This window comes from Carassius gibelio, chromosome A20 (genome assembly GCF_023724105.1).
Source record: "Carassius gibelio isolate Cgi1373 ecotype wild population from Czech Republic chromosome A20, carGib1.2-hapl.c, whole genome shotgun sequence".
In the NCBI taxonomy this organism is placed as follows: Eukaryota; Metazoa; Chordata; class Actinopteri; order Cypriniformes; family Cyprinidae; genus Carassius; species Carassius gibelio.
In genome coordinates this window covers 13,375,794-13,400,865 of record NC_068390.1, presented here as the reverse complement: position 1 = coordinate 13,400,865, position 25,072 = coordinate 13,375,794, and the positions used below count along the sequence as shown (strand labels likewise).

Sequence of the window (25,072 nt, the reverse complement as noted above, 5' to 3'; positions counted from 1 at the left end):
ATTTCACTCCGTTAGTGACTCAGGAAGGAGATCTTATTATAATATCACCACCCCTTAACCCTGGACCCAGTTATTTGTTTTCAGTGGGAGAGATAGCAGTCACTGTTGATGCTAAATAAATAAGCAGCTATGTGCTGTGGCTACAGCCAGTGGGAGTGCACACAGTTGGGTCATATGATCTGATTCCTGATCCATTTGGGTATCGCATTTGTGTAGAAGCACCTTTTTAGCAAGCAAACTCCAGTGATCAAACCTCTGTTAATATGAAGTTAAGTGAACCATAGATGATAGTTTGATGCCATATAAAATCCATTCTACAGATCTCCTCTCACAATGCTTGCAGAAAATGTCAACATATTCTGTGTAGGCCTGCCAATGAGTTAATACTGTATGTGTGTACATTAAGAATTCTTGTACAAATATATGTTAATAAGAGTGGACTTTTTTCTTTGAAGATCTATAATCTGCATTGGCCTAAAGTTGACAAGCAATGCTTAAGCTTTTGTTCAAAGGGATAGAGTGGGTGTTGCTGAGTGAAAGCATCCTCTTTATTTTGCTTTCAGAGCCAACAAGACTATATTTATTCCACCCTTTAATGATACAGACTCAATAACATACTTTCAAACTATTAGCTGTTATTCAGAAAAAATTGCCTGATCGATAAAGCAACTTTGTTCACTCATGAGATCAAAGATTCTCTTTGGATGTGTGGAAGGATCAGTTGATATACATCCTCTCCTCCTCCTCTGACATGAAAGGTGTTAGATCAAAGTGGCTATAGGCTGAAAGATGACACCCATCAACCTGGAATTATTCATGTTCATGTGAACATGGAAGATCTCACCTTGAAATTACTGACTAAACCTTTCAAGTGCACCTTATCAATATAAGCCAATATGAATATGTGGTTTCTGAGCTCTTTCTCAGTGAACGAACTCCATCGCACACCTGTAATTAATAGGTATAATATATTATAGTAGGTAATAGGTAATATATGTTGAGCTCTTTCTTAACCATGAATGTTTTTCTATCTGGCTTGGTTTGCTTACTTTGCACACAGAGAAGCATGTAACCAACCAACACTACGCAATAATATGCTGCATTTTTATGTCTGGATTTCTTTAAAAATTCATAAATGTATTTTGATACATGCAATGACTTGAACACAACTCTTATATAAAGAATATCAGGTCAGCTAGTGTGCTGTTCTCATCTCTAATGATACATTCTCTTTTTCTCCGCCAGGGTCTCAGCAGCCTGTTCAGCTCATTGAAAGTGGTGCGTTTGCTCCGTCTGGGTCGTGTGGCACGAAAACTGGACCATTACCTGGAATACGGTGCTGCGGTGTTAGTTTTATTGGTGTGTGTCTTTGGTCTGGTGGCACATTGGCTGGCCTGCATCTGGTACAGCATTGGTGATTACGAGGTCATAGACGAAGCCACCAACAGCATCAAGACAGACAGCTGGCTTTATCAGTTAGCTATCAGCATCGGCACACCATACCGCTACAATAACAGTGGCTCTGGCCAGTGGGAAGGTGGTCCCAGTAAGCACACGCTCTACATATCATCTCTCTATTTCACCATGACAAGTCTCACCACCATTGGCTTTGGGAACATTGCACCTACTACGGACGGGGAGAAGATCTTCTCAGTGGCCATGATGATGGTGGGCTGTAAGTATCACTTAATGGTTTCCTTGCTTCGTGGATGCTTTACTAGACAGATTAAGCCTCAAATGGTTGATTAGCGTATGGAGATTAGGAATGCATGATATATTGGTGCCATACCTGTTATTGGTTGATATTAATGTTAATTTTTGTTAAAACTCAACATTGTTCGCATAGTTTTTAACAAAATTTGTCATGCAAAAGGTCATGCAAAATGTGTATGAGTTTCTTTTTTTTTTGTCTGGATTTCTTTAAAAATTCATAATTTTACTTAAATGTAAAAATACACAACTCTTATATAAAGAATATCTAGTCAGCTAGTGTGATTTAAGATTTGGAAAATTAGATTTGAAGAAATTAAGCATTACATAATTTGCTCATTAATTGATCTTCTGCAGTGAATTGCTGCCTCAGAATGAAAGTTCAAACATTAGAACATGTTTAACTTCAAATAATTTGCTTCCAGCTTTTTTTATGTTAATACCATTACAAACTTTATGGTTTAAGCTGATATTCCCAGTAGGGAATACACTTAAAATAGCATCTGTTTATTACATTCTCACCAACTAGGGCAGTCAGCAAACTTTTAGTGCTATTTAAAAGCATTGCAGACACATTCATAGTACCATATAACATCACATAATTGTATATAAAACAATTTCCTGAATTTGCAGAATTATTGTGTAGAAAAACATTTGCATCATGTCCTAATAAGACCTGCAATGTATCTTTGACATTTCCCAAATCTTCTCTCTCTCTAAGCTGCTATACATTCAATCAAAAATGAATAAGCTTCTGCTTTGAAACCATAATGCCTCTCTTTGCTTTTCATCACCCAGTCACTTGTTATTTTCAGAGTACTTTCTCCAAAGTTAAGTTCTGTAATAGTCCAGCAGTAGTGCAGGTCAGTTTTTGAGTTACTGAGCAGTTTCATCAGTAATCCTCTACAGATCCACAGGGCTAGCTGATAGAATGTGCTACAGTAAACCAGGTTGTGACTATAGCTCTTGGATGAAATATAAAATGAGCCACCCAGGAGGCTGAAAAACAGCATCAGTGAGTAAACAGGAAACAGTGGCACAGCTGAATGCACAGTTTAGGAAGAGGCATATAGGGCAGTACAACAAAAATTAAATGGCAGTTAGATTACAGTACAATGTTGAGTGTAATTCTTTTGATACTAAAATACTGCTTTATATTCTAGTATAATATGCAGAGAAAACTATGAGTCAGCCATTTGTAGGTCAACTTCGTGAGGACTGTAAACAGTGTGCTTTCCAAACATCACTGCAAAAAAAAAAATTTCTTAAGTGAATATTTTTGTCCTGCTTTTCAGTAAAATATATAAATATAATTGCAAGATAATGAAAACTATCTGTCTGTCTGTCCACTTGTTCTGCGTGGGGTTGCTGGGATGCTGGGGCCTTTATTTTTTTTATTTGCAAAATGTATTTTTCATTTTTACAGAAATTACACAATTTAACTTTAAAGTTTTAATTGGAAAGCTGACCAAAGGTGGTTTAATTTGGCAGACTCTAGCTTATAAAGCAAAGCTGGCTTCAGATCAGTTTTAGCAGTAGTGAGGCGCAGCGCTGATCGTTTCCTGAAGTGTAGTAGCTTGCTGTTGATTTATTGCAAGGGTTATTCTGCATTATTCTGGGTTAGTCTGAATTTCTGTCATATTTCTCTCTGTGCGCATGTAGTACCCTAATCGCCTGATTAGGGGAGAAAAAGAGTCAATAAAAGACACAGGACACGGAGCTGCTGCAATATCTTCTGAGTCTCTGTATTGTCTCACATTAATGCAAATATTTCTGCATTCTCATATCAGTGAAAAGTATAACAACATATCTCTTTTAGATAAAAACAATATACAGAAAAAAAATATAGAATTAATCACAGATATAGCTTCTCAACAGATACTGTTTCCACAAGTTAAACAAATAATTTCAATAGAAACTTGAATCTCAATGCATGTTAATAATACGTACTGCATATTACATACAATATTCTCATGTGATACTCAACATTTAGACATATGTGCCGTCTACCATATCTTCAACTCTTTTAAACTTCTTAAATTACCTCAGGAATCATAGCATGTCAGCAAAACTAATTATCTCTTTACACACCATTAGCATGAACATATATTACACTTTCTCTTATGAACCAACAGATTCCTTTCCTTTAAGCATTGCCACCTGTAACTTAACTTGTTAAATTAGTTCTCAAAAACACCAATATGTTATTAATTCACTCTGCTTTCACATTTCTATGACCGCATAGTCTCTGCCATCAGTTTAGCATTCACTAGTTGTACATGTGATACAGACGCGGGAAACTTGAACCGAACTTTTAGACATAGATATATACACAATGAATGCACTTCAAACAATGACACTTGCCATTTTTCACAGCCTTGACTTATATGAAGTGTATTTTCCCTACGATTTACTCATATCATACCTGATTAGGGGAGAAAAAGAGTCAATAAAAGACACAGGACACGGAGCTGCTGCAATATCTTCTGAGTCTCTGTATTGTCTCTAGTGATGTGTCGTTCATGAACGATTCGTTCATTTTGAACGAATCTTTAATGTGACTCGGAAAGAACGAGTCGTCACGGGGAGTGATTCGTTCAGTCGCGCATGCGCAGTGTTCTATACAGTCTGAGCCGGAAAGAGAATTGATTAGTTCATAGTTCGGGTCTATCGGGTTTTTGACTCGTTCCTTAATCACGTGACAGCCCCACACGCTAACCCAATGCAATCTGAGCCGGAAAGAGAATTGATTAGTTCATAGTTCGGGTCTATCGGGTTTTTGACTCGTTCCTTCATCACGTGACAGCCCAATACACTAAAACCAATGCAGTATGAGCCGGAAAGAGAATTGATTAGTTCATCTCATGAGTCTTCGGGTCGAGTCATTCCTTAATCACGTGACAGACCCATACGCTAAAACCATAGATAGTAAAAGAATGCAGTATTGAGCCGGAAAGAGAATTGATTAGTTCATCTTTCGGTTCTTCGGGTTGGTCGTTCTTTTGTCCCGTGACGTGACAACATTGGCTAATTAGTTAATTTACTACTTTCCTTACAAATGGGTGCGTAGTACTTATTATTATTATTATTGTTATTATTTACTCTTACAGTTACGTCATGCATTTCTGGTTTCAAATTGTTGCTTTTAATTTCTGTCATGATGGTACTTTTCCATAACACTGAATGTGGAAATAAAGAGTTGGTTATGCTTAAAATGTTGATATTTTTTCTCTCTCTCTCTCTGTTTGTTTGTTTGTTTTTGTGTAATTGTGCAGTTATTAAATCAGGTTGTCTGTGTAAACAATACTTTTGTAACATATGACACTTTATAAAAATAAAAAAAAACACTGTGTACATACTTTTTAATTGTTGTTTATTGTTTATTTATGTCCCAGAAAAGCTTTTTAACAAAGAGGAAAATTAAAATTAAAAGATAATAAAGCCACAGGGTCTAATAACCTTAACAAATAAACTTTAAAAGTACCGTATAAAAAAAAAGAAAAACTAAATATTGCACAACAAGGCCGCTAGTCTTTTTTAAAATAAATAAAAATAAATAAGCTTTAAAATAAATAATACAATGTGGCTATATTTTTGCAAACATGACTTTAAGGCATGTTTGCATTCAAAAAAACAAGCTCCCGGACCTTGGATGGGCTGAGTCTGTTTCTTCTATCAGATATAATCTGCCCAGTTTTAGAAAAAATTCTTTCAGATGGCACGGATGTGGCCACAATACAAAGTCTTTTCTTCGTGACTTCAGAAAGGCTTTTATAAACGGGTGAACATCTCCTCCACCAGGACAGAGGGTCTGATGTGCGGGGTAAGAGTGGCTCTGCAAGGTAGGCCCGCATCTCCATCATCGCATCTGAGGTCTTAGAAGAGGTAGCAGAAGGCCTCAAGCTTGCTACCCTCTCATCAAAATCTTCCCAAAACATGGCCCCTGCACTGGCAGTCGCACCAGGATCTGAAGTATCCTCCTCACTCTGAGCTGGGTTAATAGCTGCTGCAGCTGCAATAATCCTCTTTACTGTCTCTTCTGCTGCCTGGTGATTGACAAAAGCTTGCTTTTTGAACCTTGGGTCCAGGCAAGTAGCATCAGCAAGCTTTTCAATGTGTTCCACTCTGCCAAACCTCTTAGTCATTTCTGACATCAGGGCATCCACTAGTTTTTTAACAGGGTCAAAGCTGGAGGGATTTCTTTGATATCGGGCAACAATCCTCTGAAGACCTCTTGTCATCAAAATGACTTTGGATGCAGTCACAAACCTATGAAAAATGCAAATTGTTTATAAATTAATTATAACAAAATAAAAATCAATACTGCATATACTTCTTTGTAAAAAAAAAGGCTACAGAAAAAAGGCTGCATCAAGAGACGTTAAAAAATGTGGTTTTAAGATGAATAATAATAATTTAAAAATGTCCTAAAACTACTTACTTTTCTGCACTCACTTCTGTGGTGACCTCTTCAAATGGCTTAATGATGTCCAATATTTCTCTGGAAATGTTCCATTCCTCTGGTGACAAGCTTGGCAGAGATGCATTAGTTAGTGCCAGGGTGGAGATGATCGGATCTTTGATTTCTGTAAATCTTTTCAACATGTAATATGTTGAATTCCACCTTGTGGCCACATCCTGTTTTAACCTCAACGGCTCTTGACCCATCTGTTTTTGTGTGGCCTTGAGCTTGTCTGAAGCAACTGTACTTCTGTGGAAGTATTCAACTATTGTTTTGACCTTTTGCAATATAGTTTGGACCTCCTTCAATGCAGCTCTGACAATGAGGTTCAGCATATGGGCAAAACAAGGTATGTGGTCCCAGTGGAGATGGTCTTTCAGGGCTGAAACTATGTTGCTGGCGTTGTCTGTGACACAAGCTACAATTTTGTCACCCACACCCCATTCATTTGTAACCCTTGTCAGCTCACTTGCCAGGTAAGCAGCAGTGTGTCTGTCTGTCAAAACAAAGCAGTCCAGGAGATAGGAGGTCATCTGAAAGTCCTCTATGAAATGACATGTCACAGTCATATAACTTGTTGTAGTCAAAGAGGTCCAGCAGTCTGTTGTGAGACAAACAGCAGAGGCAGTCTTGATTTTGTCCATTATATCACTTCTTAATTTGTCATACAGCCTAGGCATTACAGTTTTTGATAATGTTTTTCTGCTAGGTAGACTGTATGACGGGTCCAGAAGATGTGAATACTCCTTAAAGCCCTTGTCCTCCACTATAGAAAATGGCTGAAAGTCACAAGCAATCATTCTCACCAGAGCCTCATCAAGTTTGCTTTGTCTTAATGGATCCATTGGTCTTGTTACAAAACTGCTCATTGAAGTTTGTTGTTGTGGCCTCCTTGGCCTAACTGCTCCTTGGATGATGGTGGCTGCTGCTGGTGTACTGGATGCTGTAGATGTGGTCAGCGTGCCAGCTAAAGCAGTCAAAGGTCCAGCAGAAAAAGTGCTGGTGGTAGAAACCGCTCCAGCTGCAGCAGGGCTATCATCTTCAGTCTCTGTTCTAACTTGTGATAACAGCACCGTAGGATGTGCAGATTTAAGGTGCCTTCTCAAATTAGAAGTGCTTCCTCCTTTAATTGAAAAACCTTTTTTGCATATGTTGCATTTTGCTTCAGTGGCTGTAGTTGCCACAAAATGAGACCAAACATCACTCCTTTTTCTAGTGCTCATTGTCCTGAGGTGTTAAAATCTGTCTGAGGCTCTTCTCTGCCCCTCACCTAGTGCAAAACAAAGGGGGATGGGTGTGGAATGGTCACCGTTCCCTTAGTGACAGTCTTGAGTGACAGTTGTTCTTCAGTTGAACCATTGGTTAAACCTTTGTGTGACCCAAGCACACTATATTTCTAAGTAAATCACTTTAACTCTCCAGTTTTATTTCAGTTTGGGTTATAACGGTTAAACCTGAAGTTATCATAACCTTAATGTTTTAAACTGACATTAATAATTCAATTTCAAAATGTTATTTGCTTTTAATTTATGTCATTATGTCCTTTTTTGAGCAATCTTCTTATACATATATTACACCAATATGTCAAGTCTCCCTAGGAAAATTATTATTATAGTAGCAAACTCATAATTGGAGTAAAAATTAACAAACTAGTCTATAAATACTTTTTATTGTAATATTGGATTATTATATAGCCTAGTGTTTGTTTACAGATCAATATTTTATTTATAACAGGGTTTTATTGATTTATAAAATAATAACAAACGACAAATCCTCAACAAACAGTAATAAAAACACAGTGACAGAAATGTCAGAAATTGTGTATGGGTCTGTCACGTGATTAAGGAACGAGTCAAACTCGACCCGAAAGACTCATGAGATGAACTAATCAATTCTCTTTCCGGCTCAAGACTGCGTTAGTTTTGTGTATGGGTCTGTCACGTGATTAAGGAACGAGTCAAACTCGACCCGAAAGACTCATGAGATGAACTAATCAATTCTCTTTCCGGCTCAAGACTGCGTTAGTTTTGTGTATGGGTCTGTCACGTGATTAAGGAACGAGTCAAACTCGACCCGAGAGACCCGAAAGACTCATGAGATGAACTAATCAATTCTCTTTCCGGCTCAAGACCACGTTAGTTTTGCGTATGGGTCTGTCGCCTGATTAAGGAATGACTTAAACCCGAAGACTTCTTCTTGTCAGAAAAGGGGTGAGGTGAGCTTGTCACAGACTGAAGACCCAGGTAAAGAATTAATATTTTTTTCTGTATCTTATAGTATTTTAGTTTTGTATTGTTTGTAGTGTGATCAACGTTTGCGTAAGTACTGGATGTGTTGGGGAAGTAGCACATAACATTTTAATGACATTTTGCTAAAATGAACGAAATGAACGAAATGACTCGAAAAAAGATTCGTTCATTTTGCTGAACGAGACTCAAAAGTCCGAGTCGGTAAAATGATCCGAACTTCCCATCACTAATTGTCTCAGCAGCGCGCCCCTCCCCCAGCAGGTGAAAGTTCCAAGGCAAAAATAATCAAATGATCAATCATCCATACTAGGCAAGGAATACCAATCGCCATCATCCAAAATCATACACTATGCATTAATGACATTCAGTTTATTTATTTTTTTTGATGACATATTGATGACACTAATTATTATTAGTTTTATCTATTTTTATAACCACCACACGCACAAATGACAGCAGATGGGGAGAAGTCTTGTGTTGTTTGTGGATTTATCTCACAGTGCCACAGTATGGTGCATTGTGTGGTATTCTGTTGCACTGCATTAACCAAAATCCCGCTAATACTAAATTATGATGAAGCAGACATTTAGCATTAATGAACCATATGAACTCATAAAGACTAGCGGATTTACACAAACTGAGTTTAATTGCCTGTTCTTAGTCATATTTGTGCTAATCACAGATCTGTGGATATACTTTTTGTGTAGTGTCAGTGAATCAATGTTTAATGTTTTGTATGAATGGGACTGGATTTATTTTAGATCTGTGGAATTAGCATTAGACTAATCACCATGTTAAAGCCAACTGTGCTCATCAGGGCCTTTTTGTTTTAGTGAAACAGAGCTGCAGTTTAGACTCTTGTTCTTCTCACTGGTGCATAAATTTGCTTTGTACTTCTTTTTTTTTATGCATAAATCCTGGTGTGTGGGCTTGTTAAGGTTTAGTGTATCTTTGTGGGACTGAGAGAGGAGAGAGAGCAAGAACTACTGCTTCTGGGGCATTTAAAGGTTGATCCAAAAATGAAAACTCGCTGTCATGTTGTTCCAAACTCATATAACTTAATTTCTTCTGTGGAACACGAAATGTACTTTCAAGAATCTTCACATATGTATGTCTTTTCTTAATTTATATTATGTAGTAATCAGTTCTTACAAAATTGCTTAATGTTCACCTGAACTGTGAATGAATCGGTCAGAACTTCTCATTGTGATTGTTTTATGTTTGATATACGGTTATAGTATTTATTAATATTTTGAATTAGCTTATGCATTTTTTTTTTTTTTGGTTTCAGTTTTAGTAATTATTTAATGATTATGTTAAGTTTTTATGTATTTTCATTTCAAGTTGTCATTTTAGTACTGCAGCCTAAACTGATTTAATTTAAATTTAAGTTTTTTAGATATTAAATGAAAAGTTAACAATGACAACACTGCTGAATGAATCAGATTTTTGAATGAGATCAGTTAGTTCTTTGAAAAGAAGCAGCTCAAAAGAAAGAGTCATTCACTGATCCAGTTTTCCAGGCATTTTTCTCCCTATAGACTATAAAGTGCTTTGAATTTCCAACATTTTCCCTTCATGTTCCTTAGATAAAACATCTAATGGGTTCGGAACCTCATGGGGAAAAGAAAATTACAGGACTCTCAGTTTTGATAGAACTATTCCTTTAAGGCATGTCTGAATTGTTTAATAAAACATTCATACAAATTGTCCACATCTCCCTCTCTTTGGCTCAGTCACACTCATTCTTTTGAGTAAGACACATGCATGGCTGCAGTTCAGAAGACTCTGAGCACCACAACATTTTAATACTGTCTAGGTTAAGACTTATGGTGTGTGCTGACTAAGGAAACTGATGCTCCGTGCATCGGGTTCTGCTTGGGGCCATGCTATCATGTGACCACTGTCTCATAGGGCTTGAATCTACCAATAAACCTCGTCCATTTTTTGGCAGAGACCAGAGCGCTGCTGCAGTACGGTTCAGTCAGCAGTAATGGTCTCACTCAGGGGCTTTCCAAAGGTTTATATATTCCTGGTACACCGATATGATAGTTTCTCCATCTCATAGAGCTCGGCAGTACCTGTAATGACACTCCATGGCTCGTTTCGAGCTATCTTTAAGCATCAACTGTTGTAGGGAACTGTTATAGTCAGCACAGGGGAGACATATGCCTTCAGTGAAGCAGACATTATCAGAAGAAACAGATCTATGTCTAATGGAATCACATCTTGTAAAGTGGCATTATAGTCCACAAGTGTCTGTGCATTCTCAGCAGGTAAAAAAAACAACAGGATCATCTGTTAACAACCCCACAGCAAATATATGAGCAAGCTTATGAGAAGATGGCTAGTTACATTTCCTGTTGTATTCCAAAGCATCTATGCAGCTCCTTGTGATTTCATTAATTATTTTTCATAAAGAGATAAGAATCCTTATGAAAAAGGGCACTTAATTGTGACTTAATTGTAATATATATATATACACACACACACACACACACACACACACACACACGCGCACACACACACACACACACACACACACACACACACACACACACACACACACACACACACACACACACACACACACACACACACACACACACACACACACACAAGGGGAAGTCGTGGCCTAATGGTTAGAGAGTCAGACTATCAATCGAAGGGTTGTGAGTTCGAGTCTCGGGCTGGCAGTAATTGTGTGTGGGGGGGAGTGCATGGACAGTGCTCTCTCCACCCTCAATACCACGACTGAGGTGCCCTTGAGCAAGGCATCGAACCCCCAACTGCTCCCCGGGCGCCGCAGCATAAATGGCTGCACACTGCTCCAGGTGTGTGTTCACAGTGTGTGTGTTCACTGCTCTGTGTGTATATCTTTTGTACATGTTCATTATTTTAACACACTTAAATATACTTTTATTAAGCTTTTTTGTAACTAAAGTCAAATTAAAAGTTTAAATTAAAAGTACATTTTCAGTAATCTTTTAAATAATTTTTGCCATGCTTTAAAAAAAGTACCCTTATTTTGATGTTTTGGCTAACATACCTGAAGCACATTTAAAGTACTCGATTATAATTTTAACTGTTTTGTGTTTTTTAGTATTACATTAATATATTGTTAGTTAATATATTTTAAAAGTGCTAAATGGCAACTGAGTAATTACAAATATGTTTTAATACATGACATACACATTTCAATAGAAATTAGATTAAATATACATTTTAACATATATTTATAATATATTTAGGATATTTTAACCAAATTTTAAACAATAGAAATAATTGTGAAATTGCATATAAAAATTTACTTAAGTATACTAAAGTGTATTAGAACGTTCAGCTAATTGCATTTAATATACATTTTAATAATAATATGTTTTAATTAAATTACAATTAAAGGGGTCATATGATGCATTTTCAATTTTCCTATCTCTTTGGAGTGATACAAACTCTTGGTGCCTGAAGAAGATCTATAAAGTTGCAAAGACTAAAGTTTCATATCCAAAGAGATATTCTTTATCAGAGTTAAGACTCTGCCATGCCCCCCTAAACGGCTCATTCAAACACGCCCCCTACATGTCTACATCACTATGTGGAAATATTTGTGAAAATCAACCCAAATGTTCATGCAAAGAAACAAGGTGTGGTTTCAGTGACCGCAGTTAGTGTTGAAGCAGTCATGTCAGGGAGATGCTTTGTGTATTTAGGCGAAAGAAAAAGCACCTATTTGGCCTTCCAAAAGTACTAACTAGATTACTGATTACTTACAACAGAACAGCAGTGCATTTTGTGGATGACCATTTCGTGAACCTAGGAGAGGAAGTAATTCTGACTTTGCTATGACTATCTGGCTCTTCTGAATCAGCTGCTGTGTAAGTATGTTTTGTTATTAGTTTAAGTATTTGCTATTGACTGTTCAAATGTGGAGTTTTGACCGTTGTGTGTGTGTGAGAGAGAGAGAGAGAGAGAGAGAGAGAGAGAGAGAAAGAGAAAGAGACAGGGTCACACAGTGGAGTCAGTGGCTTGTGCACTGCAAACATATACGAGCTTCATCACATTCTGTTACGTCACTCTGTTCCTTGGTAATTATGCTTGAACTGATGGTAAAACTAAGGACATTATTAACTGTCTTTATAAACGAAGCTAGCAAATCAGAATCAGAATCAGAATCAGAATGAGCTTTATTGCCAGGTATGTTTGCACATACGAGGAATTTGTTTTCGTGACAAAAGCTCCGCAGTACAACAGAATGACAGCGACAGAACATAAAACACATAATAAAAGAATAAAAAATACAAATAAGTAGATAGTGAATAACAATATACAAATGACAATTGTAGGCAGGTATATTACAAAATGAAGTTATGTATGTACATATATATTGTGTGCAAAATTTAAGTGTATACTAAGTATGTGTGTTAGATAAATAAAGTGTGTGTGTATATAAATATAAAGTGTAGTGTGTCCGCCGTTATTATAAGCTGTTCATAAGATGGATTGCCTGAGGGAAGAAACTGGTCCTGTGTCTGGTCGTTCTAGTGCTCAGTGCTCTGTAGCGTCGACCAGATGGCAACAGTTCAAAGAGGGAGTGTGCTGGGTGTGAGGGGTCCAGAGTGATTTTGACAGCCCTTTTTCTCACTCTGGATAAGTACAGTTCTTGAATAGAAGGGAGAGTTGAACCGATGATTCGCTCAGCAGTCCGGACTACCCTCTGTAGTCTTCTGAGGTCAGATTTAGAAGCTGAGCTGAACCAGACAGTTACTGAAGTGCAGAGGATGGATTCAATGATGGTGGAGTAGAACTGTTTCAGCAGCTCCTGTGGCAGGTTAAACTTCTTCAGCTGGCGAAGAAAGTACAACCTCTGCTGGGCCTTTTTCACAATGGAGTCAATGTGAATGTCCCACTTCAGGTCCTGAGAGATAGTGGTGCCCAGGAACCTGAATGACTCCACTGCAGTCACAGTGCTGTTCATGATGGTGAGTGGGGGGAGTGCAAGGGGGTTTCTCCTGAAGTCCACGATCATCTCCACTGTTTTGAGCGTGTTAAGCTCCAGGTTGTTGAGAGTGCACCAGACAGCCAGCTCTTTTACCTCCTGTCTGTAAGCAGACTCGTCACCGTCCTGAATGAGGCCGATGAGTGTGGTGTCGTCTGCAAACTTCAGGAGCTTGACAGAGGAGTCCTTAGATGTGCAATCATTAGTGTACAGGGAGAAGAGCAGTGGGGAGAGAACGCAGCCCTGGGGAGCTCCGGTGCTGATTGTACGGGTGCTGGATGTGTATTTTCCCAGCCTCACTAGCTGCTGCCTGTCTGTCAGGAAGCTGTTGATCCACTGACAGACGGAGGTGGGCACGGAGAGCTGATTTAGTTTGGGCAGGAGGAGGTTTGGGATGATCGTGTTGAAGGCCGAGCTGAAGTCCACAAACAGGATCCTCACATAAGTCCCCGGTCTGTCTAGGTGTTGCAGAACATAATGCAGTCCAATGTTTACTGCATCGTCCACAGACCTGTTTGCTCTGTAGGCAAACTGAAGAGGATCCAGCAAGTGTCCAGTGATGTCCTTCAGGTGGGCCAGAACCAGTTTTTCAAATGACTTCATGACTACAGACGTTAGAGCCACAGGCCTGTAGTCATTTAGTCCTGTAATTTTGGGTTTCTTAGGGATGGGGATGATGGTGGAACGTTTGAGGCATGAAGGGACTTCGCACAGCTCCAGCGATCTGTTGAAGATCTGTGTGAAGATGGGGGCCAGCTGGTCAGCACAGGATTTCAGACAGGCTGGTGTAACACAATCTGGGCCTGGTGCTTTTTTCCTTTTCTGCTTCCGGAAGACCTGGCGCACCGCATCCTCGCTGATCTGAATTGCAGGTGTGGGGGAGAGGGGGGATGCAGGAGGTGAGAATGGTGAGAGTGCTTGATTGGAGAGGTGTTCAGGATGGGTTGCAGGAGCTGTTAATGGTGTGAACGGTAGTTTGGAGAGGCATTCAGGGCTGGTTGCAGGAGTTGTGAAGGGTGTGAATGGTTGTGTGGGGAGGCGTTCAGGGCAGGTGATGGGTGTTCTTTCAAACCTGCAGTAAAACTCGTTCAGATCATCTGCCAGTCGTTGATTCTCTACAGTGCTGGGGGGTGGTGTCTTGTAATTGGTGATCTTCTTTAGACTTTTCCACACTGATGCGGAGTCGTTGGAAGTGAACTGAGTCCTTATTTTTCCAGAATAATTCCTCTTTGCCACTTTGATCTCCTTTTCCAATGTGTATTTAGCCTGTTTATACAAGACATTGTCCCCCTTCACGTAAGCATCTTCTTTGGCCTGACGGAGCTGTCTGAGTTTTGCAGTGAACCACGGTTTGTCATTATTGTAAATTAGTTGAGTCTTTGTAGGAATACACATATCCTCACAGAAACTGATATATGATGTTACGGTCTCTGTGAGTTCATCCAGATCGGTGGCAGCAGCTTCAAAAACACTCCAATCAGTGAGGTCAAAACAAGATTGTAAATCCTGCTCTGCTTCATTAGTCCATCTTTTTACAGTCCTTGATACAGGTTTAGCTGATTTTAGTTTCTGCCTGTAGGACGGTATAAGATGAACCAGAAGGTGATCAGAGCGTCCCAAAGCTGCTCGTGGAACAGAGTGAAATGCATCCTTTATTGTGGTGTAACAGTGATCCAATATATTACTGTCTCTTGTGGGACAAGTAACATACTGTCTGTATTTTGGCAGTTCACGGGACAGATTGGCTTTATTAAAGTATTAAAGTATTAAAGCTTTATTAAATATGGAAAGGGGCATTACATTTCCAATGAGTGCTTGCGGTGTTCGACCAATCACAATGCACTGGGTCAGTTGGCCAATCAGAGCTCACATTTAGATTGATAGATTCACCATTATTTTAACAGCTATAATTTCAAGAAGACTTAAATCGGTTTATGACAGATATGTTGTTAGACATTTTGAATGTGTTGCATATGACAAGAGTTTGAAACACTCCACTGGGAAAGTCATTTCCACTCACCAGTTGCAGTGTTTTGTTGGATGTCTTTCCTTAATGCTTCATACGTCTATTAGCATCAGTATTCACAAATAAAGGTGATGTGCTAGCTTGTTTATTCAGTGCAATACATGCATTCCTGCATGTGTGAAGATATTGATCTGCCTTCTATAATTACTGACTGTGGCTGAGCTGTAAACAGCTGCATTTGTTGTCAAATTGTGTAATTTAAGAACAGCATAATCCATGCATAATTTAATTACTTTTAAATAAATTATCTAATACAATTTATTTTATTTTTTTTGTGGGGGGTACTTTTGGTGATTTGTCGGTCGCCTTTATTGGTCCACAGTATACCAGCATATTATCAAGCCTGACTCAAATTTGACAGACTCATCATTCCCTGGGTTAGGTCAGATAATATTGTGAGCTGTTAAGGGTGTAGGTGTCAAGAGATTGCCTTGTTTTTACTGCCTAAAGGACTTGGAAAATGTTTGCACCAAAACTGAGGTAGAAAATGAGTACAAACCAGCAGGCACTACTGGGAGACAGATGTGGAAAATTTGAGTAATAGACACTGTTGTGGTACATCTTCAGCTTTGGGGGACTGAGTCCCTCTCTGAGGTGCCATATTGATTGTAGTGATGCAGAGAAAGGAGGAGGTTACTTAATGCAGTAGGAGAAGGAGGGTTGTTTCAGGAAGACAGATTTCATGTTGTAAATCCCTTTTGTTGTAAGCTCAGAGAGATCATTGACCTCACTATTCAAAGAAGGAGAGAAATAGAGCTCTCCGATAAATGCATAAATGCCCATTGACAGAAATTGACTTCATGATTCTGTGTGACATTTTTTTTCGGACTATATATAATATATTTTAAAAATATATATAGATATTTTTTCTTAAAACTGTCACACCCCTGGACTTCTTATGTGTGTTTCTGCCCCGTGACCCAGTTTCTGTCTCCTGTGGTTTGTTAATATAATTTCAGGTGTGTCTAGTTTCTTTCCCATGTGTTCCATCTCCCCATTAATTTAGTAATTCCATGCACCTGTCTGCCCTTCTTATCCTGTCTTTATAAGCCTTGTCCTTTCAGTTCAGTTTTGTCGGGTCTACAAGTCAGTACGTGTGACTTCCTCTTTTGTTCCATGTTGGAGTTACCCCTGTTTTGGATCAATAAAGACTATCTCGATTTATTCTCAACTCTGTATTCCTTCCGGCACAGTCTTGTGCCAAAAACGGTAACAGACTAAAAGTTGTATTAGGTCAAGAATGAACACACACACACACACGGTTGGACCCCCTTTTGCCTTAAGAACCACCTTAATTGTGCATGGCGTAGATTCAACAAGGTGTTGGAAATATTCCTCAGAGATTTTGGTCCATGTTGACATAGCATCATGCAGTTGCTGAAGAATCTCCCGTTCCACCACATCCCAAAGCTGCTCTATTGGATTGAGATCTGGTGACTGTGAAGGCCATTTGATTAAAGGGGGGGTGAAATGCTATTTCATGCATACTGAGTTTTTTACACTGTTAAAGAGTTGGATTCCCATGCTAAACATGGACAAAGTTTCATAAATTAAGTTGTACGTTTGAAGGAGTATTTTTGTTCCAAAAAAACCTCTTCCGGTTTGTCACAAGTTTCGGAAAGTTTTTTTCGAGTATGGCTCTGTGTGACGTTAGATGGAGCGGAATTTCCTTATATGGGTCCTAAGTGCGTGCTCTTCTGCCGGAAGAGCGCGCGCTCCCGTATAGCAGAGCAATGAGAAGCTCAGCACAGCCTGATCAGAGTGAGAGCGTCGCGAAAAGTCACAAAAGAAGTGTGTTTTTGGTTGCCAGGGCAAGACAACCCTGCACAGATTACCAAAAGAGAAACAGCATTAAGGGACCAGTGGATGGAGTTTATTTTTACAGAGCATCAATGGAGTTGTGCAAGTGTTTTTGTTTGTTCCCTGCATTTCGGATTGCACATCGTTTATTTCTTAAGGATAATGCAGTCCCAACGGAAAAGGGTCACGATTGTGTGTTGGAACCACATGCGGTGAGTAAAACTGCTTCAAATATCTCTGTGTTGTTAACTTAGCTATCAGAGTGTAAGCACATCAAGTAAACAACATGCGATGTTGTCATCAAACTGCACTTTCCACATGTACAGCTTAAAAAAAAAAAAAAAAAAAGACGACATAAAGTGGAACTTAGTCATTTTCCAAAACCGCTAAGCAAATATATACAGTTTCAGGACATACCACATAGCATACCGCCTTTGCTGATGCTGCTCTTGTTAAATTTCAGCCTCTGGATCTGTGTCACAGCTTCCAAACGCTATCAAAGCAAAAGCCTACTGGCGCTCGTGATTCTTTAGCTCCGCCCACACGTCACGCCTCTAGGCGCTCGTGTTTTTCCGGGGAAAATCGGTACAGACTATCTTTCTCTTATAAATATAATAAAAATAAAGACTTTTTGGAGTTATGAAGGATGCAGTACTACTCTATAGGTACTCAAGATTAACAGGATATTGAGTGAAAACGAGCATTTCACCCCCCCTTTAAAGTGAACTCATTGTCATGTTCAAGAAACCTGTCTGAGATGTTTTGAGCTTTGTGATATGGTGCATTATCCTGCTGGAAGTAGCCATCAGAAGATGGGTACACTGTAGTCATAAAGGGATGGAGATGGTTAGCAGCAATACTCAGATTGTGGCTGTGGTGTTTAAACAATGCTCAATTGGTATTGAGGGGCCCAAAGTGCATAAAATATCCCCCACGCCATTACACCACCACCACCATCCTGAACCGTTGAGACAAGGCAGGATGGATCCACGCTTTCATGTTCTTTACGCCAAATTCTGACCCTACCATCTCAATGTTGCACCAGAAATCGAGACTCATCAGACCAGGTAACATGTTTCCAATCTTATATTTGGTAAGCCTATGCAAATTGTAGCCTTTGTTTCCTGTTCTTAGCTGACAGGAGTGGCACCCGGTGTGGTCTTCTGCTGCTGTAGACCGTCTGCTTCAGGGTTCGATGTGTTGTGTGTTCAGAGATGGTATTCTGCATACCTTGGTTGTAACGAGTGGTTATTTGAGTTACTGTTGCCTTTCTATCATCTCTAACCAGTCTGCCCATTCTCCTCAGACCTCTGACATCAACAAGGCATTTTCATCCACACAGTTGCCGCTCACTGATATTTTCTCTTTTTCAGACCATTCTTTGTAAACCCTAGAGATGGTTGTGCATGAAAATCCCAGCAGATCAGGAGTTTTTGAAATACTCAGACCAGCCTGTCTGTCACCAACAACCATTCCACATTTAAAGTCACTTAAATCCCCTTTCTTCCCCATTCTGATTCTCAGTTTGAACTTCAAGTTGTCTTCATCACATCTAGATGCCTAAATGCACTGAGCTGTTGTCATGTGATTGGCTGATTAGCAATTTGTATACCAAGAAATTGACCAGGTGTACCTAATAAAGTAATAAAACAATCATAAAGTTACAAGTTGGAAAAATATTTTAAATTACAAATAATAGATTATTGTCCTGCAATGTATTTGATTTCTTATAGCAAATTCTAAGTAAAAGATCATAGAAAAAATTCCTTGTAAATTTGTTTAAATAATTAAAAATAAAACATACATAAAAGTATTGTATTTGATATTTCTGTCACTTCTTAAATTATGGCTACGTCCCTGGTGTGACAAAATGTTAACCTATGCAAAATACTTTTAAAACTTGAATCGAATAGTTATAAACTGGCAAAAATCGTTCTTGATTTGAAAACCTATGAAATGTGAATCTAATCGCTGTCTACCTAAAGATTTACAGCCCTACCTCAAAGTATTTTTTTTTTTAATATTTTTATTACATGTACATTCATGTCCCCCATTTTTTTGTTTGTTTAAATAAACATTACTTACACTGTCAGGAAAAGAAAAAAAGGGTATTTTTATATTTTTACATGAAATGTACTCAAGTATGAATCTCATCAAGTTAGTGTGGTGTATGTTGTTTGACATTTGGGTCGCTTTGGGGTGTAACATTACTTTAGTAACACTTCTTCAGGAGTCCTGGTTCATTTTTGACCATGCTGTGGACATTATAAATCTCCAGCTTAAGTGACACCTTACAGATTGACTGTGAATGTGGCGCTTGCTCATGAGCAAACCCTGTACATCTCCACCAGCACACAATAGTCACAGGCTGCATGCTATATGACAGCTGTGAAGCAATGTACTGTCAAACACACTCTGCTTTTTTGACTCTAATGTCATTGTCAGGTGCCAAGAACTTGGTGTTGTGAAGATTCAGGTCAATGACCACAGTATGAATTTATCATAATGCAGTTGACATTGTTTGAATTATTACATCTATTAGTAATACTATTTGAGAACAAAATATGTTTGTCCCACTTTGTAGCAGTATTCAAAGAGCAGATGGGAGGTATTAAATTAAATGGGAGAGAAGTACAACATGGGAAGAGAAAAACAGAGTGATGGACAGAAATGATATCTGCCTCCAGGCTCTGTAGTAATTGCTGAACCTGACCGTGTGTGTTAAGGCATCTATCCCTGTTGGGCTGATGCTGGAACTGAGCCCGCTTTATGCCTCCAAGCACAAGAGCATTACATTAACTTACATCTACGGACTCATCTGTGTCGTCACCTCATAAGGGCTGAGAAATGCTTGCTGATATATATATACAGTATATATAGTAATTTAATATTGGTCAAACCAATGAAAGATTTCAGCACTTTAGGTTTTATTATTGTATTGTTTTTGCTGGTAATTATGCTAGCATACACAGATATACTTTCTGCAATATTTTGAATTAATCTTGATAATTAATGACTCAATTATGCTTTTAAGTGGATGTAATGGATTATCAGAGAGAGCACACCATGTCTGTCTCATTGTTTTTCATGCAGAACTAACTAACAGGAAGTGAATAAACAGGAAATGACTTCATCACATGAAACAAAAAATAATAATTTTTGCAAATGAGTTAGAACAAGAAAAATTATGAACTTCACCTTTTCACTTGAGAATATTTAACAAAAATAATTAAAGCTGATATTTGAAACTTAAATTTCTTAAAGGGCAACACAACCAGCCCAGCACTTGTTAGAATAATAAACTAAAGGAACAAAATATTGTTGAGTAGTGGAGCACCATCTTCCAATCCTTGATTGTGGTTGATTTATAAATGAACCTGTTATTCAGTATTTCTCTTTTCGTTACCTGATTTCGTTACCTTTCTTTCTTACCAAAATTCCTTTACTGAGCCAATGTATTCTGCTCCTAAAGTAAATAAAGTTTAATTTATAGATTTTTTGCATAAATATTGATCTGAAAGTTCAATAAAAAGGACAGCACTTTTAGAGTTCATGCCACTATTTGGTGTGAGTATAAGTATTGGAACAGTTGAATTTAAGGCAGATGTAAAAGATTAAAGTGAAAGTGACATGACATACAGCCAAATATGGTGACCCGTACTCAGAATTCGTGCACTGCATTTAATCCATCCAAAGTGCACACACACAAGAGTGAACACACACACACACCGTGAACAGTGTCATTAATGCTGCGGCGCCCGGGGAAAAAGCTAATATTTAGTTGCAATATTTGTAGCCAAGATGATTTTTTTACCCTTCCAAATGCATTCTGCTACAGCCATGATACATTTAGTCAATTTCAATTTCAATTGATTTATAAAGCACAATTAAACACCACTACCATTGACCAATGTGCTGTACAAAGTAAAAAAACAAAATCACAAATAAATAACACAAAATCAAACCAGGACAACATCATCACCCTTCATGTAGTATAAGACAGATCGAATAAAAAAGTTTTTAACTTAGATTTAAAAATGGACAGATTAGGGGCAGTTCTAATATCAATGGGCAAACTGTTCCAGAGTCTTGGTGCCGCTATGGAAAAGGCTCGATCTCCCCTAGTCTTGAGCCTCGGTCTAGGAGCCACTAAGAGCCTCAATTTGGCAGACCTAAGAGCTCTTGTAGGTTGATGCATCAACAATAAATCAGAAAGGTAGGATGGTGCTTACCCATTTAACGACTTAAAAACTAATAACCTCATTAAAATGAAGAGGTCCTTTACTAGAGACAGCCATGCACTCCCATGTCATGACACCACCTCCACCAAGCTTTACAGATGAGGTTGTATGCTTAGGATCATTTGCAGTCTTTGTCTCATTGGTCCATCAACACAATCTTGCCTTTCTATTGTTGGTGTTGATCAGAGGTTTGCATCTTGCTGTGCAGCAGTTTCCAAACTCTTGATTTCTCCATGCCCTTTGTTTTTTCTATAGTCCTAATTGACTTCCTCTTTCCTTTTAGCATCCAAATTGCTTGCTTTTTTCAGAGTCAGCTAGTTTCCTTGTCTTCATCCTGGTTTGTGTGTGTCATCATCGAATTCAAGACTTAGAATGCAGAAGCAATAGATATAACTGATAAGACACATTCCCTGCTTTTAATATCTGAAGAATTAATGCAACAGGACACAGCTGAACACTTAGGAAGACCTGTGAGGAAACTGTTCCAATACTTATGCTCACATCAGACAGGGAGAAGAAACTATAAAAGTGCTGATCTTCTTAGCTGGTCAAACATCTATGTGTTGAATCACCCAACAATAAAATGTGACATTCTGTAGTTTTGTCTCGTATTCATCTTTTAATCATATTTACAGATTTCTAGACTCCACAGCAAACAGAACAATATTGTCTTTACTGTTCCAGTACTTATTGGTGAAATCTCTGTTAACCTCTGCCTTCTAGATGGACCTTATGTTCCCCTCATACTGATCATTACTGCAGAGGTGTAAGGAATGACTCCTATCTCCTCTTGAATAAATCATGTTCAGGGAGATCTCTGGATGATGACTCATCAATCTGAAAGAATGCTAATATAATCCTCATTAGCAATGAGTCACGTTATTTCAACATCTTTAGCCATCACCAGATCTCTGCAGTCTAACGTCCTGTACCTGTAGGGAGAAGACTGCAGCACTTTTCAATCAGCCAGTCAGGGTTTTGCTACCATGCTCACATAATGTCAAACAGTTTCCCAGTGATGCTTTATGAACAGAACTGGAAGAGAGAGAAATTATGAAAAAATACCTCATCACATGCATCTTTTCTTTAAAGAGAGCATGTTTTAATATCATTTTTGAAGAATGTGTTTGAACATCTTCATTAAGTGGGAGAGTTTGATCTGAGAGTGCTCTTATGTTCTCCACTCTGTATTTCAGCTTTTAATTTCTATCTATATCTGGTGGGGTTTTGAAGATAATTTTAGTTACAGAGTAGTTTGATCGGTATGTATTGAGGGAGTAACAACTGTTTGTATTTGTTTTTGCTGACGGCACAGACAGTGATCAAAGAAGCTCACTCAGCTGCACTGGTAATGTCAGAGAGGCTTTTTTCATCATTCTTCCTTTCATTTGGCCTTATTTCTAAAGTGTGTATCGTGCTAGGCACAGCTATACATGTAATGTTTGACTTTCCGTACTTTTAAGATTTCAAAACATCACTATTGAATAATATTAAAATCAATCAATTCTTTTTTTTATTTTTCTGTGATATGCATAGATTTATAGAGATGTTTCAGGAAGCAAAATGGTCTGCAGTTACAGAAGAGATAGATATTATAGATAAATAAACGGATAGGTAGGTAGGTAAGTAGAGAGATAGACACAGTTATGTTTAGTTGGATTCGATTTTCTGTTTGCACTTTTTCCCAGCCTGAGTTTGTTGCCATAGTGACCTAGTTAAGTTAATCATTCCATTCAGCTGTGAACCTCATTATCTCTTGTATTTAGTTCTCTCTGTTGCAGTTTGAGTTTGTCCGGCCATGTCTATGGGTTTGTGTGTGTAAGCTAATTCTGTGTTCCTGATTAAAGTCTTTTGACCCTTCCTCTTCGTCTTCATGCATGTATAAGACAACAAGTTGTGACTGAAGGCCAGACCAGAAAAGATAAGCGGCATGTTATGAAGTTTATGTTTGTCTTTCTTATTTTTCCCACAATGGATCTATCGTGCTATATAGTTATTGTATGCCTTGAGCAGAAGGACAGCTCCCTTGAGAATCAAGTTGAGGAATTCCTCAGACTCGCTAATGAAGTATCATTCCCAGATGACTGACTCTGCAGCTTCTTGCTTGCTGGCCTTAACGCTGCCAACAGAGCACAGCTGTCCAGGGATGCACCTCGAGGAAGCTTCATGGATCATATGGAAGGGGTGCTTGTGTCTTGCAAATCGCTGCTTGCTGTTGGACCTATCCATGATGACACGAGCCCCACTTACTACCCAGTGCCCAGCCAACAACACCCACACTGCAGGGATCGTTAATTTTGTGTTGGATTTTGTACTGCCCTCCAAGCTCTTCTCCAGTCCCCACATACTCATGCCACCTAGTTGTCACAACCTCCCATCAGTGCATTATATAGGCTATTTGTGTGTATGGATTTTTATGAATTTTTTTTTTATCTACTTTTTTGAAATATAATACATAATGTATCGGCTGTGTAATTTGCAAACATAATTTAAATTCTATATTGAATAATTAAGTATATTATTGCATTTTATGTATTTATATTTTTTATATTTATAAACTGACATATTACACTCATACACACTGTATGTTTTATAAATGACAGCATATAAAATATGTATTTTTTTTTTTTAGATATTTAAAATAAATTTATATTTAAATATTTTCTCTGCTGTTTTGGATGTATATATATAATGGAATATAACCTATACAATGCGGAATTGTACAATATAGCAAAAAATGACAATGTACAATATATAAAATGTATTAATATACATAATCTGTTGCGTTGGAAGTTGGCTTTTTTGTTCTGAGAATATAAGATTGTGTTTGTGTGTGTGTATGTATATATATATATATATATATATATATATATATATATATATATATATATATATTAGGGGTGTAACGATACGCGTATTCGTATTGAACCGTTCGGTACGACGCTTTCGGTTCGGTACGCGGTACGCATTATGTATACCGAACGGTTCGTTGGAGTAATTAATTATATTTGAAAAAAAAAAAAAAGAGAGAGAAAGAAATATAATGATATGCGTTCAACAAGGTAGCCCAATAACCCAAACAACGTAACAGGCAACGCCCCTGACACTCCCGAAGAAGAAAAAAACACCATCTTATATGTTTATGTTAGGCTACTCAGCAGGCGCTCGCTCACTCAGTACACGCTGAAGGCTCGTTGCAAAATAGCCAATGCGTTTAACAGACTAGAAATGAGAAGATCCTCCAATAACCAACAGGTCTGGTGTTTGGGTGCACTTTGGATTCCCTTTAAGCTATAATGGTGATGGCAAGAGAGTGGTGGATAAAAAAACAACGGTATGTCGCATCTGCAACATGACAGGGTACACCAGCGGGATTACAAAAAAAAAAAAAAAAAAACCAGCGGGAATATCTGGGATATATGCGTCAGTACTATCTGGGAAAAGACGAAAAAAAGGAGAAACATGCACGCAGCAAACTATCCCTGCAGCATTTAGACACTATAGCTTACAGGGAATCCAACCCAAACACCAGACCTGTTGGTTATTTTAGGATCTTATATTTCTGGTCTGTTAAATGCATTAGACATT

General features: G+C 38.3%; 1 protein-coding gene across 2 annotated transcripts in view; it reads left to right on the top strand.

Moving 5' to 3' along the window:
• The window catches only part of LOC127938970 (potassium voltage-gated channel subfamily H member 5-like), a 94,848-nt gene that overhangs the window by 32,347 nt on the left and 37,429 nt on the right, over nucleotides 1-25,072 (top strand). For both annotated transcript variants that reach the window (XM_052535918.1, XM_052535917.1), the window contains exon 8: nucleotides 1,246-1,675. In XM_052535918.1, coding sequence (XP_052391878.1) covers nucleotides 1,246-1,675 — 430 coding nt within the window. The remainder of the gene's footprint in view (nucleotides 1-1,245; nucleotides 1,676-25,072) is intronic.